Source organism: Nicotiana attenuata, unplaced genomic scaffold (assembly GCF_001879085.1).
Source record: "Nicotiana attenuata strain UT unplaced genomic scaffold, NIATTr2, whole genome shotgun sequence".
NCBI lineage: Eukaryota > Viridiplantae > Streptophyta > Magnoliopsida > Solanales > Solanaceae > Nicotiana > Nicotiana attenuata.
In genome coordinates, this window is record NW_017674312.1 from 35042 (window position 1) to 50797 (window position 15756).

Sequence of the window (15756 nt, forward strand, 5' to 3'; positions counted from 1 at the left end):
AGACGTGGCCGTCGTTCTACCTTGCATCCAGGTCGGGTTTGATGGCCCCGACTTGCCCCGGACCGGACCCAACCTGGTCGGGCTCAAGCAAAAAAAAGGGTATCACCCAATACAGTCTGATTATTTCAGGAATACATAACATGAAATTGATAATAGGTGAGAATAAAAAATCCAGTTTACTGTGACACCATATAAAATTATGAGAATCATTTCGTCAAAAGTTTTATTTAACTTGTTAAAGAAGGAATAGGTTTCTCTTTTTAGAAGGTATTTAATAGTTTGAACATATGTGATCTATCCATTGCTAATCTAAAATTTTGTTCTCTTAAATTACGTCCGTAGTAATAGATAGTTTAAAATAAGATTTTCAATCACAACACTTATTTCTTTGTTCCCTATTTACTGGTAAACTTCAGAATCTATAGTTTCTAGTATTTTCTAAGATCACTTGAATAATGGCTAAATAACCTTACCCAAAAATAACCATGTCTTCTTAGTCAGCCCTAAATATGGATAAATGAGGAGGTTGCAAAGACATTTTGAGAAGTGTAGAACTATGGTAACTATTGAGGTGGGTGACCATTTTTTCTTTTAGAGGTTAAAGTTGTTAGAGAGAGCACATATTTATTTACTTAATTACCCTCTTCCCAGTTTACGTGGTGCAGTTCGAATTTCGAGAGCCAAACTTTATAATTTTAACCTTAATTTGATCATAGAATTTTAAGTTTTTTAAAAATAAAATTTATATTTGAAAATAATATAAAAACCAAAAAGTACTACTCCCTCCGTTCCAATTTATGTGAACTTGTTTGACTGGGCACAGAGTTTAAGAAAAAATGAAGACTTTTGGAATTTGTGGTCCTAAATAAGTCAAAAAAGGGCCCAGAGTATTTGTGTGGTTATAAAAGCTTCTCATTAAGGGTAGAATTGTAAGTTTAAGCTAAATTGTTACCAAATTTAGAAAGGGGTCGTTCTTTTTTGAACGGACCAAAAAGGAATAGATTCACATAAACTGGAAAGAGGGAGTATAAGTTAATTTTTTATAAATTTAAAATATTTAAAAGGCATACGAAAAAGTCACAACCAATGTAAAACTTAATTAAATCTTGAAATCTGAACAGTGCACATAAATTGAGACGGAAAAAGTAAATTTTAGACGGCAAGCATTTGAGAAAATAGCACTACTCTTGCATCAGATAATGTGAGAGTATAACAACACTAATGCTTTTTCATTAGAAAAGGAAATTAAACAAGCTTAATTTTTCGAGGACGTCTACTTTTCATCAGTGTCCATTTCATCAATCATCATGCACGAATTGTTTTAGGCAAACTTAATACGTAAATGTAGCCTTGTAATCCTCCCAGAGCTGATCCACAGATTTTCCTAGCAAGTCACAGAAATAACTATGGCTATAAGCATCTCTCATCTTCTTGTTGAGTTCCACCACGAACCCATCTTTAAGAGAATTGCAGTAATCAAGAAACCGAGCTGTCACGTCGTAGCCTTGGTCCCAAGTGCTACCTTGGCCAGACTTCACCCAATGACTAGGTGCAAACCCAGCTTTGAGCCTCACATAATCAGCAACTCCTTCAATTAATCCTTGAGGAGCTTGTCCATTACCTTTCCACTGCCAAACATGGGTCATTTCATGATACAACACTCCAGTGATTTCTCTTTTCACGTCACCAGAGTAACCTTCTATGTACCTGCAGCGGTGGATTAAAAATTTAAACATGATGCATGGGTTAACTCTAACTAATTTTATATATGTTGTAATTTTCAAATAATTGAATCAGAATTTAATATTTGTTGAGATTTAATATATATATATGGGCTGCATCCGCCTCTGGCTTCACTACCTGGAATTGACATGGATCTCGTTGTTGTCTTGATATGCAACGTCGTCTCCATCCATGTCATCAGCGACGAATATGGTGATGTGTTGGACATCTTTGCGGTTGATGGGGCAGTTGATCTTGAGGATATCGTTACAGATGAAATTGGTGGCAGAATCAAGAGTTTGAAGGGTGTATTGGCCACCAATGTCACGGTCAAATCGAGTACCGGATGCAGTCGTAATGGTGACTGAGTAGTTCACTGCATGGATTCCATTGATGATTGCAAGGAATAACAAAGAATTTAAAAAGTAGGTCATAGTCATGCTTGAGTTTTCAAACCTTTAACGAGTTGTGTTTTGAACTTTTGATTGCTTCGATCCTTGCCCTTAAAGAGAAGATTTAATTGGCCTAATGATTTTTAATAGGGATAATATTAGATGAAAATTCATTATACGTATGGACTATACATTTGGTACTTGCTCGGAAGACTATTCTTATTGTTATATACTGTTGTTGTTATTAATAAGTGCTTTTTTTTTTAAAACAAAAAATGTAATATCAGTCTTTCATATCTAACGTTTTCCCGATACTTTAGCGATTGATCAAGATTTATAGTTTTATATGCTTTTAGTTAAGAATTGAATAGGTGCTCCTTGCGAGCTTGTCATGAACTGTAAATGTAATATTTGTCAGTTTGTTATTATCCTTCTAGCTAAAACCAACACGAATTATTTTTGTTTTCTTCTTCGTCTTCCTGGAACATATTAGGAATGCAAGATCCAAGATATGGATGAGATTAATGTCTATTTATGAATCGAAAAAGTAACTAAATAACTTTGTAAAATTAAGCCAAAACAGACCGAACAGACCAAATTAATGCACATGACATCTATACTAATATCTGTATATAATGACATGTCGACGTTAAATGCGTTGGTGCACCCACCACATTCGATTTCGGTTAGTCATACAAAATTAGGCAAGCTCGATTTTGACCGTATACAGATAGTCCCCTCATTTTTTGGAGTGCAATGAGAGAAACGAATTGAGTCTTCGAACTTCCCCTCCGTTTATCCCGACGTAAGCGGCAGAGGTGACTGAAACGTCTCATCGGTACAGTTCTCTAGGCATTTAATGCTTGTCAGTCGATGGTCGGCACCACCAGCACTGAACCGTCGTCTTCAGCCTATAAATGCATCTTTCTTCATCTTTCAAAACTTTACTTACAAATCTTCTTCCCTCTAATTTCAAAAATCTTTGCCTTCTTCAGAGCTCTATATTTTTAGATCTCTAAATTTTCTTACTTGTTCCATCGCAAAACACCAAAGGTTCTTCCTCCGTTTCATTCTTCCCCATCTACAAAATGGCTAAGACCTCAAAAACTGTCCCATACAAGGAAAGCGCTTCCTCGTCAAAGTCCGCCGACGCCGTAGCCGCGACGGAGCATCCTCTTGAGGACTTTGTTCCGACGAAGTACTGCCGCTAATTTCAGGATGGAGAATACACCCTCAACACCGGGTCGATGCGAACATATGTTGAGGTACATATGTACGGTTACAGAAGATCTCCTCGAGAAGGTGAAAGAGGAGTGCAACTGGGTAGGCAAATATGTAGTAGTTCCTACCTCCGAAAAATCCATCACAACTCATGTGGAGGGGTATCTGAGTGTCTACACTTACCCCTTCCGATAGGTCCCTTAGACCCATTCATCGTCGCCTTTTGCAAGAGGTACGATGTCACTCTTGGCCAAATCCATCCATCATTCTAGAGGATCGTGATCCTCCTCCGATTCTTTGCAAGTAAGATCGAGGGGCATCTTTTTACCCTCGATCACCTTATGCATCTCTACAGCCCCCGGCTTTATCGTGGAGGCATGATCAAGCTTTACCACCGAGCCACCGAGCCACCAAACCCCCATTTTCGAGCATAGACGAGGCCTGAGACCGAGGTTGGATGGGTAGATTTGTCCGAGTAAAGACTTCGGACCTAATCCTTGTCAATGACATGTCATTCCCTGAAAAATAGAACATGAATCGTAAGTATTGCTTTCCTTGAATATCTAACTCTGTCGTTTTGCTTATTTTCTTCCTTCCTCATCTAAACCTTTGTGTTTTAGCTGTGGCCGTCGTTCCGGAGGTGATCCCCAATCTCGAGCAATGGGTCAGGGGCCTGGTGTCACAGAGTTCATACTTGAAGCGTGCTTGGATGGAAATATCGAAGGGCTAATGGGAGGCCCATAACCATGGTAATTTTCTCTTCTTAGAACGCTTTCCATTCAAACTGAGCAGGCCTATAGGGACGACCCCTACTGTGATGGGACTGTCCTCCAGAAGAAACAACGCTGAAACCACCCGAAGCATGAGGCCTCTACTCATGCTCCTGACTACAAACCTGCTCTAGCCGCCTAGCAATATCAACCACCTCGTCGAACCTTGCACCTAATGCAATATCCTGAGTCATGAGAAAGCGCAGTCCATAGTTGATGCCATCAATGAATCTCCTAATCCTCTCCCTCTCTATGGGAACTAACCATATCGCGTGACGATCCAACTCTGAAAATCTCATCTCATATTGGGTCATGGACATACCCTAATGGCATAGCTGCGCAAACAGCATCCGCAACTCCTCCCTGCGGGTTGTGGAACAAACTTCTCTAAGAAAAGAACTGAGAACCCGTGCCACGTAAGTGGTGCAGAACCGGCTGGCCTACTCAACTCATAGGCCTCACACCATCTGAAGGCTGCCCCCGACTGCTGAAAAGTAGTAAAGAGACTCCACTAGTCTCCAAAATACCCGTCTTGCAAAGGATCGGCTGGCATATGTCTAAGAAATCCTAAGCATCCTCTGACTTAGTCCCACTGAAAGTTAGAGGCCTGAGCCTCCCAAACCTCTCTAGCCTCTTCTGCTCCTCGTCACTCATAGGTGGACCCACCTGGGCCTGAGCAGCTACAACCAGGTGGGCTAGTACTACCAGGGGCGGATGCACGTGTATTCAAGTGGTGTCATCCGACACCGCTTGATCGGAAAATTTTACTATATAGGCATATATGCAAAAAGTCAAAACGATAATACAAAATATAAATGATGTTTATGGCATAAAGCAGCGTCTGACGTAGTGGTCGGGCTTCATTTTTCTTGCCTGATGTCTGGGGATCGACCTCTGCACTAGACATTATTTGTTTTCAAAATGCATGGTCCTTTTGGAAAACTAGAGTTTATAGAGAATTGAACCCTCAATTTCATCATAATAATTAATCAATTAAACCTAACATTCACATTCTATAAGTGATTAAAAAAATATTTGAATGCGTAGAGGAAGTTATTTAAGCATACATGGAACCATAATTTTTAAAAAGATGCGATTTTTCAAATTTTAAACAAGCTTCTTTGCTATCGTCATTCTAAGCTTCTCATCTCTTTCGCTATTTATCCCACAGTTTACTCGTTTCCTTAAATATCGACACCGCTTACTAAAAGTTCTGCGTACGCCCCTGAGTACTACCCCCGGTGTCTGAAGTCCCTGAACCACCTACTCTAGAGTATGGGGGGTGATAGTCTAAGCACCTCCCCCGGCCTGAGAAGTGGTTGGTGCGGCCTGAACTGAAATTGCTTGAGCAAGGCTAGTGCATACACTCAATATCTGGGCCAAATGTCACGCCCCAAAAACCGAGGAGCTCGACCGGCGCTCAACCGAGTAAACCCGACTGAGCAAGCCTGTTAGGTTTCATACTACCCAAATTCGTCTTTGAATAAAGAGGAAATGTACACCATTAATCAATTATTTAACGACTTCCATTTCATTTCCATTAGCAACTTCGTTCATAATTTTCAAGATATTACAAGTTTTATACATCTTTGCCAAATTTCAATATTTCTATTTTGATTCCAATACCCGACACCACCCACAACCCGTCTACGGAGCCTCTAAATACAACTGAAGAGAAATATGGAAATACCGGCAACAAGGCTCCGGCTATACCTCAAAATATGAGTACATGATAAACAAATGATACAGGACACCGAAATGAAGTGGGGCTCACCAAGTCGGCTGAAAAGAGGATGCGCCACTAGCCGCGACCAACACTGTCTGATATGGAATCACCTACATCCAGTTAAAGATGTAGCGCCCCGGCAAAAGGGACGTTAGTACCATGGAATAGTACTAGTATGTATAACTAAACACCATCTCATTAGAAAGGACTATCATACAAGAACAAAGAAATCATAAACACCATCTTAATAAAAAGAACTATCATACAAAAACAAAGAATGATAAACACCATCTCAGTAGAAAGAACTATCATTCAAGAACAAAGAAATCATAAAGGTCAATCAAAGCTTTAAACAATCACCACATCATCAATCGAAGAATTATATAACTTTCACATAATTCCCATAGCTCTAGGTTGCGGCATTTAATACTTTTCAACATCATTCACAATACCACCGCTTTATTGCGCGTTCAATCACGACCCGATCGGCTAGGTTGCCTCATTTGAGACATGTACTTCAATCATAATCCCATTCTCACTTTTCGGATTCAATAGCAGCACAATACCACCATGTGTGCGGCATGGTATCCGATCACAACCCGATCGGCTAGGCCGTCTTACCAAGATGTTGTTCATTTTTCATTAATCATATCATTTCAATCTTTATTTCACATATATCAATTCATAAGAACCTGGGGCCACAATCACATCATACTTGGCACTAGGCCACATTTCATAACTCAAGCTCTTCTTCCCCACATTTCACATCATTTTCACATATTTCACATCAATATCAATTTCAACAACAAGCCATTCAATTCAAGACTTCAAGTACACACAAGAGGAAACATGAATCATGGGCATATAGAATATTTCAGAAATCATACACCAGGCACAATTATAACTCAAGTTCTCGGTACGTTGGCCACACTCATTTTCCCAAATTCATTTCAAACATCTTTATAGATTACCAACAACTAGACACAATCAATCAAATACATTTGGTACATATAAGAGCAATTAGGAGTATCAACCATATCGAGTTTTCTCCCACGATTTGGCACAACAATCTCAGTTTAAACTTGACTTGAAGTCTAGGCATTTCAACACATGGTTCACATTCTTCTCACAACCTTAAATTACCAAGGATAGCATATTGAACACATTGAGACACACCTTTCACGTATATATTTTGCAGCACCAATTCATATGAAATAACAATCAATACATCAATCAAATTACGGTCTTAACAACATTTGCATGGACACCAAAGGAGCTCAATTTCTAAGAAGAGGGGTTTTTAGCCATACATACCTCAATAGAGCTTTCCTTAAATTCATACAAAATTCCGGAACACTTAGCAACTTCGATCTATTTTATGAAAATTACAAGTTGAATCAAAAAATCAGAGAGATGATTAAGATTCTAGCTTATTTGAGTATATTATCAAGCACTAAGTGTGCATTGTGATTTTAGGACCCTTTTTGTGAGAGATTTTTATCATCCTACACCCCATTTGTTATATTTTTAGCTCACAATCCCCCCATACCCTACTACCATTCATGCATGCAAGATAATCAATCCCTATACCCATGAACCCACTTGTTAATCACTTGTTTTAATAGGAATTTCAAAATCAAAGATTAGAGCACAAGTTCTTACCTCTTAGGTTGAAGGCCTAGCAATTTTTACTTGAAAATCTTTAAAGATTTGGGCAAGGATTGTAGTGACTTGGGAGAGAATTTGTTTCTCCCTCTAGAACTCCTTCTCTTACTCTAAATGCAGTAAAATAGCATAAAAGGGGTCTAATGGGGTGTTTTTAATGGGATGGGGTCGGGTTTTAAAAGTTAGAAAATAGAAGCCCCGACCCAATCTGCGGTCGCATATGCGACCGCATAACTGATATGCGGCCCGCAAACGGGAGAATGGCCCTCAAAACTTGAACATTCTGCTCGGGTATACGATAAGAATGCGGTCCGCATACCTGTTCTGCGGTCGCATAATGCACCGCAGAACTGCCCCTCGCAAAATTCCAAGGAGGTTATGCGATGACTATGTGGCCCGCATATTGATTATGCGATCGCATAATTGGCCGCATAGTTGACCTCAAAACTAACCAACATTCTGCCTTACTCTGCAGCAACTATGTGGTCCGCATAGCTATTATGCTACCGCATAATGGACCGCAGAAACACGTATTTCTGAAAAATATTTAACTTGACACTACGAGATTTCGGGTTTTTGAGTAAAAATTTCACGGGGCCTTACACCAAAGCCTCCTCATGGCCTACAAACACAATGGGTACAACTGGTGCCTTAGCTGGTCCCATCAGCTCAACCATATCTGGTATCTGCTCCTGAGATGGAGAAATTGAGAGCTTCACGGGTGCTACTCTAGCTGCTGTACGAGACGCACCTCAGCCTCTACTGCGGCCCCAGCCTATCGCGACCCTAGCTGGTAGTACTGGTGGTCGTCCCCCCGATCCGGTAGGACGTGTCCTAACCATCGATGAGACAATAGAATAATAGAAGTTTAGCTCCCGAAATCAACAAATTTGCACAACAAGAATACAAGAAAGTGATGTTTTCCTAATTACTCAGTAGCCTCTTGAAGATAAGCACAGACGTCTCCTAGAGATCCGCAAGACTCTACTAAACCTGCTCGTGACTCATAATACCTATGAACCAGGGCTCTGATACCAACTTATCACGATCCAAAATCCCTACCCGTCGTGATGGCACCTAACACATCGGCTAGGCAAGCGGAAACATGATAACGAAGGCAACAAAATAACAAAATTTATAGAAATTAGTTTTAGAAAATAATATTTACGGTTGTTGGAAATGAGTTGGAGACCGATTGGGCTGGGTCTTTGCATTCTGGGCCGTGACAAAGGTTTAGGCTAAGACCTATTGAATTTTATGCAAGAAGATTAGACCTACTTTATTAACCCAAACGATGATCTTTTCCTTTCTTACTTTAAAAATATCATGGGCTTCTTAGTCTTAATAAATAGACTCCATAAAAATTTAATTTGAAAATATATAATATTACATATTAAAATAGGTAATTAACTCAATAATAGTCATATTACTGATAATGATAATAATACCAACAATAAAATAATAATTTTTGTAGCAGTGGTAGTAGTAGTAATAGTAGTGATATTAAGAATACCAGTAATAGTGATATTAAGTAAATTATTATAATAATTAGGTCTAGTTTATACTAAAAATGGTAAAATAACTATTCTTATTATTAGCAATATTAGAAGCTTAAAGAAATAGTTTGGAAGAAAGGAGGGACAAAATTGGATGTCAACATTGAACCCTGAAGAGCCATCTTTTTGCCAGCTGGTAGAATAAAGTCCACCTCATCCTCTGCTCATAGAAGATCCTGAGCTTAAACTCCTAATAGCTTTGCTTTGGGCTGTAAAATTGGCTTCCTGTAGTCTAGCCAAGTAGTAAGCCTGAGGTAAAGTGCCGGGGTTCCCCACTCTTACAGCATTACTCAATTCTGGTTTAAGGTTGTTGAGAAAGATACTAATGGCATGTCCAGTCGATATGTCCAACCTAGTCATGACACTGTTGAAGGCTTGCTGGTACTCCTTCACAGTTCCTGTGTGCTTAACATTCATTATCTCAGTCATGGGGTCAGTATATTCTGCACCAAAGCTATCACATAATGCCCAAATATACTCCTCCCATGCAGGAAGGGGCATTTGGCCTCTACTCCTCATGTACCCAAAATGCCACTGTAGGGCATCACCCTCAAAGTGCATAGATACTAATTTCAGCTTCTGTTGTATAGTAACATCCTCCTCAAAGAAGAATTGATCCACTTTATACAGCCATGTCCTTAGGTCCTCACTATTGAACCTTGGGAACTCAACCTTAGCATACTTAGTAAATAGGAGTGTTGGTAGGGAAGTGTTTGGTGGATGAAGGGCAGCTTGCCAAGAGTTGTTCCTAGGTGTGTTATGATGTGGATTAGGAGCTGGTTCATAAGGAACTTGGTGGTATATAGGTGGGGTTACATGAGTATTACTTGGTAGGCTAAGGGGTAGTGTGATGGCTGATTATAGGGGTTGTAAGGATATTGAACTCGATTAGGGGTGTTAGCATATTGATAAGGTTGGGTATAATAATTTCTTTGGGATTCAGAGGGAAGATGATGTGGAGCTGGCTGGTTTCTGGGTTGAGGAGAATAGGGACCTGAGGGTCCTTGTGTACTCATCATAACAGGCTGTGTTCTTATGACTGTGTTGGGGTTCTGTAAGCTAGGGTTTAGCGGAATTTGGTTCGAAGGTCCAAGAGAAGTCCAATTTACTCCCACTGCAATATTTCGAGCAGGGGGTACAAGGTTTGAAGTCGGAGTACTGCTAGGGAGAGAAATACTTGAAGAAACTGAGCAAGTTCCTCCCATGGAGTTGGGAGTTGCCATTTCTCCTATACTGAGAGGAAGATCACTAGGAGAATACAACTCACCTCCTCGTGTATCTATGTCTTTGCCTCGTTCCAGTCTTCTGCTGCCATGTATAACCTCATTAAGCACTTCTCTCAAATCGTTGACAGTTTCTTCCTGATTTTTGCAGGTCCGCGCTTGAAAAGCTTCAAGCTGGTCTTGACGAGCTGTGAAGCTAGACATATCTGCAGCCATCTTGTGTAACATCTCCACGACCTCAGTAGATTCTCCAGCCATGGTTTCTCACAGAGCCCAGAATATGCTCTGATACACTGATGCCGATGAGGTCAATGTAACAGTAACGAAAAAAGAAAAAAGAAGCTAAGAAGAGAAAATTAGGGTAAAACAAAAAGGGGTTTTCAATTATGACCAATCTGCAGCTCATTGAGCATTACATATAGGCTCCACTACTCACTACAAAACAAAAACCTATAACTACTTCTGACAGGGACTATATGTGTTAATTGAAGTTAAATCTATGGGCCTAATTACAATTTACCAAACTTGCTTCAAGAAACCTATAGGGACTAAACTGCTCACTTAACAACTTTCAACTTAGACGCCTATAACTAACTTCTAACAGCTAGGTACAACTCATTAGGCTGTCCGTACATGTCACGCAAGCTGAGGCCAATCTTGTTTGCATCAGCTAGGGATTGTGTTTTAGGCGGGATATTGTTTTGTGCTTCATATTTCAAATGAAGTCAAATGGAGCCGTTCAAATCTGAACGTTGGAACCGCAGTAGGCTGTTACACCCCAAGTTTTCATACGTGAGAGTACGTCGTAAGTCATTGATGTAAGCTCGAAAATGAGATTATATTTGGAAGCAAATAAAGTAAGTTAATCATGTTACCTTGGAGGTTACAAATATTTAAGATCATGAATAACAAGTACCAAAAGGGTTGGAAAGCTTAGTCGCTAAACTAATTGAAGAAAATAGGTTTCGTCGAAAATCGACAAGTTTGGAATGTAATAACATATTCTTTTGGGGAGAGACTAGGGTGATTAACATGATGAGGAGGTTAAGTTATGAGTTATTGTAGTCGTATGATAGTCGTGTGTTATGTTTTGAAGTCAAGCGAGTTGTGGAACAAAAGTTGGAAAAAGGTCATCACAAGTTCCATTCATAAATGTGCTGAAAATTAGGTCAAATGTAACTGAGCTTTTCTCCCAATATCTTGGAATCAGGGGATGATCTACATATCAAATTGAAGATCTACGAGTCTAGTTTCCAATGCATTAAACCGTTCGTCGATACGATATTGGAGTAGAGAGATATTTGCATTTTTGCGAGACAGCGCAGACTGGTAGGTGACAAGTAGGTGCATCACCTACTATCCAAAATGAGAGGACTTAATTAAAAGCCCCAAAGTCGGCCAAGAGGGGTCTTTTAAGGGAATAAAAACTGAGTTATTTCACCTGTATTTCAGACAAAGAAAACCTAATTGAACCCCTGCAACTCCTCCCCCAAAATCCCACACAAACCCTAGGGTATTCCGGGTGTTACGACGCGATTCTAGTGCTGAAAACTCCGGACAGCATGCTAGTTTCTCTTTCTCCTTCTTGTATCTGTGTTGAGGAACTTATTTTTGATGAAAAAGGACAAGGTTTCGTGGGTGATACTCAGTACAAGGTAAGTTTATGCTTCTCCTTCCATTATCTATGCGTTTGCGAGTTGTAACTCGATCGTAAAGAATAGACCTAGCTAGTTTCGGAAGAATGGTATGTTGTTTGATCTTGTGCAATGGTTGGCTGGTTGTGAACTTATTTTTAAGTTAAATTCATGGTTGGTTTATTGTATAAGAGGTGTAATGATGTACTTTTGGTTGTATTTCTCAATTTGAAAGAAAAGACAAGTCGAAACGTGTTTAAGTAAACCGAAAAATTATGTTTGAGTTGATGAACTTGTGGGACTGTTTTTGGGCTGTTTTGTGTTGGTATTGGGTTGTCTCTTTTACTACTGTTTTTGATGGAGTTGAAAGGAGGAAGGGTGTGGAGAAACACCACATAATGGCAAGGTTGTTTGTTGGTCGTTCATCGTAACATTTTCGGATTGTTTGACACTATTATGGTTGTCGTGTTGTGTATGAAGTGATAGGGGTATGTTGGGCTATTTGTGATTGTTTTGACTAGTGTAAAGTCATATATATAGGGGAGGTGCTGTCCATTTCATTGTAAAATAGATTGTGGTCGATACATAATAGTTACGACACTTAAACGATAACGAGAGTGTCATTTCTCTTATTGTAGACTAAGGAGCCGTGAAATTGCATAGCTTGAGGTTGGGAAGAATATACAAGGTATGTTAAGGCTCTCCCTTCATTCTTTTGGCATGATCTATAGTGAAACGAACGTAAACGATACGCTATTTCATAATGAATCTACTCCTAGCAACTAAGGTTGTCCATGTTGTTCTTTCCTTACAAAGTTATTCCAAGAAAGTATGTATGATCCTTGAGTCCTAGTGAAGTTCATATTGATGGTATGATGTCCATAATGTTAATCGATGGTGCAATGACCTTATGTCACTCCAAAAGGTTTAGAACGTGACTCCATGAGTCCAGCATGCATTATATATGTATCTATTTTACTCTACCGAGCCGCGCTATAGTCGGCCGGGTATGGCACCTATTGTGCAACCACTGATCAGTTGGGTTTACCGAGCTCCACGTGGCCGGGTATGATTCTACCGAGCCTTATGATGGCCGGGTACGTTTTTACCGAGTCCTCTTTGAGGCCGGGTATGATATGATGATGATGATGCCCATAGAGGCGTATGTTTTTAAAGGTTTATGTATATATATGTATTATGCATTTCATGTCAGTAGCCCTCAGAGGCACTCAGATGTTACAGGTTGTATCTCCTCTATCTCTCTTTACATTACTGTTCTTATTTATGCTTTCCTGCCTTACATACTCGGTACTTTATTCATACTGACGTCCCTTTTGCCTGGAGACGCTGCGTTTCATGCCCGCAGGTCCCGATAGACAGGTTGACATTCCTCCTAGTAGGCTATCAGCTCAGCGAAGGTGTTGGTGTACTCCACTTGCTCCGGAGTTGCCTATTTGGTCAATATGCTTTGGATATGTATTGATTGGTATGGCGGGGCCCTGTCCCGACCTTTATGATATTAGGTACTCTTAGAGGCTTGTAGACAGATGTCAGGTGTATGGATACTTGTATGGCCTTTTCGGCTTATGTTTTGAGTTTACAAATGGCCATGTCGGCCTTATAGGCCCGTATGTCACATGTATAAGTTTGCATATCATGGTGGGTCGTCAGATGTTGAGTATTCCCCTATGTTTCATTCTTGTTATCTCATGACGAGTTTTCTAGCTCATTTACCATGATAGTATGATAAGAAAGATATGTTATGTTGGTACTCGGTTGAGTAAGGCACCGGGTGCTCGTCGCGGCCCATCCGGTTTGGGTCGTGACATAGGCACTCACGTGATTCGCTCAGTTCTTGCACGAAATGGTAAGATCTTGTCTGAGGTGGTGAGAATCGACAAGTCTTGTAGCGTAAAAATAGGAGGATCATTTATTTGTCATCGATACATGCCAAAGTAGGATGAGAGAAGGTTTTTCTTTGCTTGAAATTGGGCGGACAAGGGTTGTCCTTGACTGTTGAAGCTTGAATTTTAATCAAAAATGGAGAAGAGGACAAAGGGGTAGGTATGGAGGACATAGCAGAGAGAGAGGCTCTGCTTAGAAGAAAATGAAACCCTAACTAAGTTAACAGACTTGGGCTTATGGGAAGTGGGATTGAATAGGCCTGGTGATTTAAAAGCTGGAAAGCTTGATTTTGGGCTGGTGTTAGATGATTTAAGGCCATTGGGTTGGAGTTTAATGGGTTGTCCGAATATTTATGCTATTATTGCTCAAGTCTTTTTCCTTTCTTCCTTTTTCTTTTCAGCTTCTAAATTGGACTCAAATATATTATTTTCGAACACATAATAATAATAATAATAATAATAATAATATTGCTTAAAATACTATTAATAATTAGTATAACAGTGATAATATTAGTAGCAACAATAGTGATATTAATAATAGCTATAGTAGTAGTAATACAATAATCACAACAATAATAAAAGTAAAGCAGTACTGAAAAATAAAGTATTTGATGTATTTATAACTTAGAAGCTCAAGGAATTAATTAGAAGAAAGGAGGGACAAAATTGGATGTCAACACCATGTTGGTATAGTTATATGCCAGATTGGTATCATATGGTAGTTTGAACATTGTTTTGGTTGTTTTAGCTGCATTTTAAGTGAATTCTATTATGAAATTATTTATATGAACATGAGTTGCAATGCTGGAATTTTTGTGTGCCGATGGACATAAATTATGTGTATTATATAATAGTTTNGTGGTTAGAGATTGAATGTGGCTCTGGAAGAGCTGAGTTAGAGGAACTCGATTTTGCATCATACTGATGATGAGTAAATGTAAGTTCTTCAGCAGATCATGTGTCTACTAAGATGTGTGAGCTTCTTGAAAAGGAGCCCCAAGGCATGGATATCTATCCACCCATATGGTAAAAAGCAACAAGAGAATCAGAAGGTAGATACAAGTTTCAACAAATAAAAGAAGCAAGGTGGCGAAGGTTACGAGGTACCAGTTAATGAAGGTTCAGTATTTACAATTCAGGCAGAGAAATACATGCATTCGTAGTTACCTTGAACAGTAACAGAGTTATATATAATTGACCACACCAATCTCAATATGCCCTATGGGAGCTGACAATTATAATTTAAGAGAATGATGTAATATGAGGATCAAGCTAGGATTAGTGTAACCAAAAATTATGGATGGATTGTTATCATTAGCTAACATTTCCGAAGGGTAGTGCAGATGTGGTAATAGATCTCCTTGTGAGACACCCAGATGATGAACTCTAGAATAGTGCAATCAGATATGAATACTAGAATATTCAGAAATTTCAGAAGATAGGCAGTGGAATCCTAAAAGGGATAAATATTTACCTTAGTATGACTCCCGCCCCTAGAGAGAGAGAGAGAGAGAGAGAGAGAGAATTAGGCATCCCGAAAAGCCAGTGAGATGAAGCAAGGGGAGCTAAAAGTGAAAGGACGTTTTGTTGAAGTTTTCAGAATAAAGTGATAGATAGAAATATTAGTCGGAGGATAAGAAGAGAGTAAATAAAATATTATGAGTAAGATGTGATAAATCGGTGATAATAGTAAATCAAAATATGACAGGAGGACAGAGTCTACATCCAAGTGAAGGGAAAGACAAGAGGTCACAGGCCTTGATGCAATAAAAGAGTATAAGCCATAAAGTCATATCCTCATTTCGAGAAATAAGTTAATGACCAGAATTGATTACCAAAAGGCTAAATTAGACCCCGGGAGTAATAAAAATCAGTATGGGTTGGAGAACAAGATAAAATCAAACATGAATTAGGGACCGGAGGATTTGGTAATAGTCGACATC

General features: G+C 39.4%; 1 protein-coding gene across 1 annotated transcript; it reads right to left on the minus strand.

Moving 5' to 3' along the window:
* Positions 1-1331: 1331 nt before the first annotated feature.
* On the minus strand, positions 1332-8173 carry LOC109218391. The gene is made up of 6 exons (XM_019382754.1): positions 8102-8173; positions 4428-4592; positions 4231-4290; positions 3728-3825; positions 1861-2178; positions 1332-1707 (listed from the first exon to the last, which is right to left on the minus strand). Exons 1-6 carry the CDS (start codon positions 8171-8173, stop codon positions 1332-1334), a joined length of 1089 nt encoding a protein of 362 aa, XP_019238299.1.
* Positions 8174-15756: the final 7583 nt, after the last annotated feature.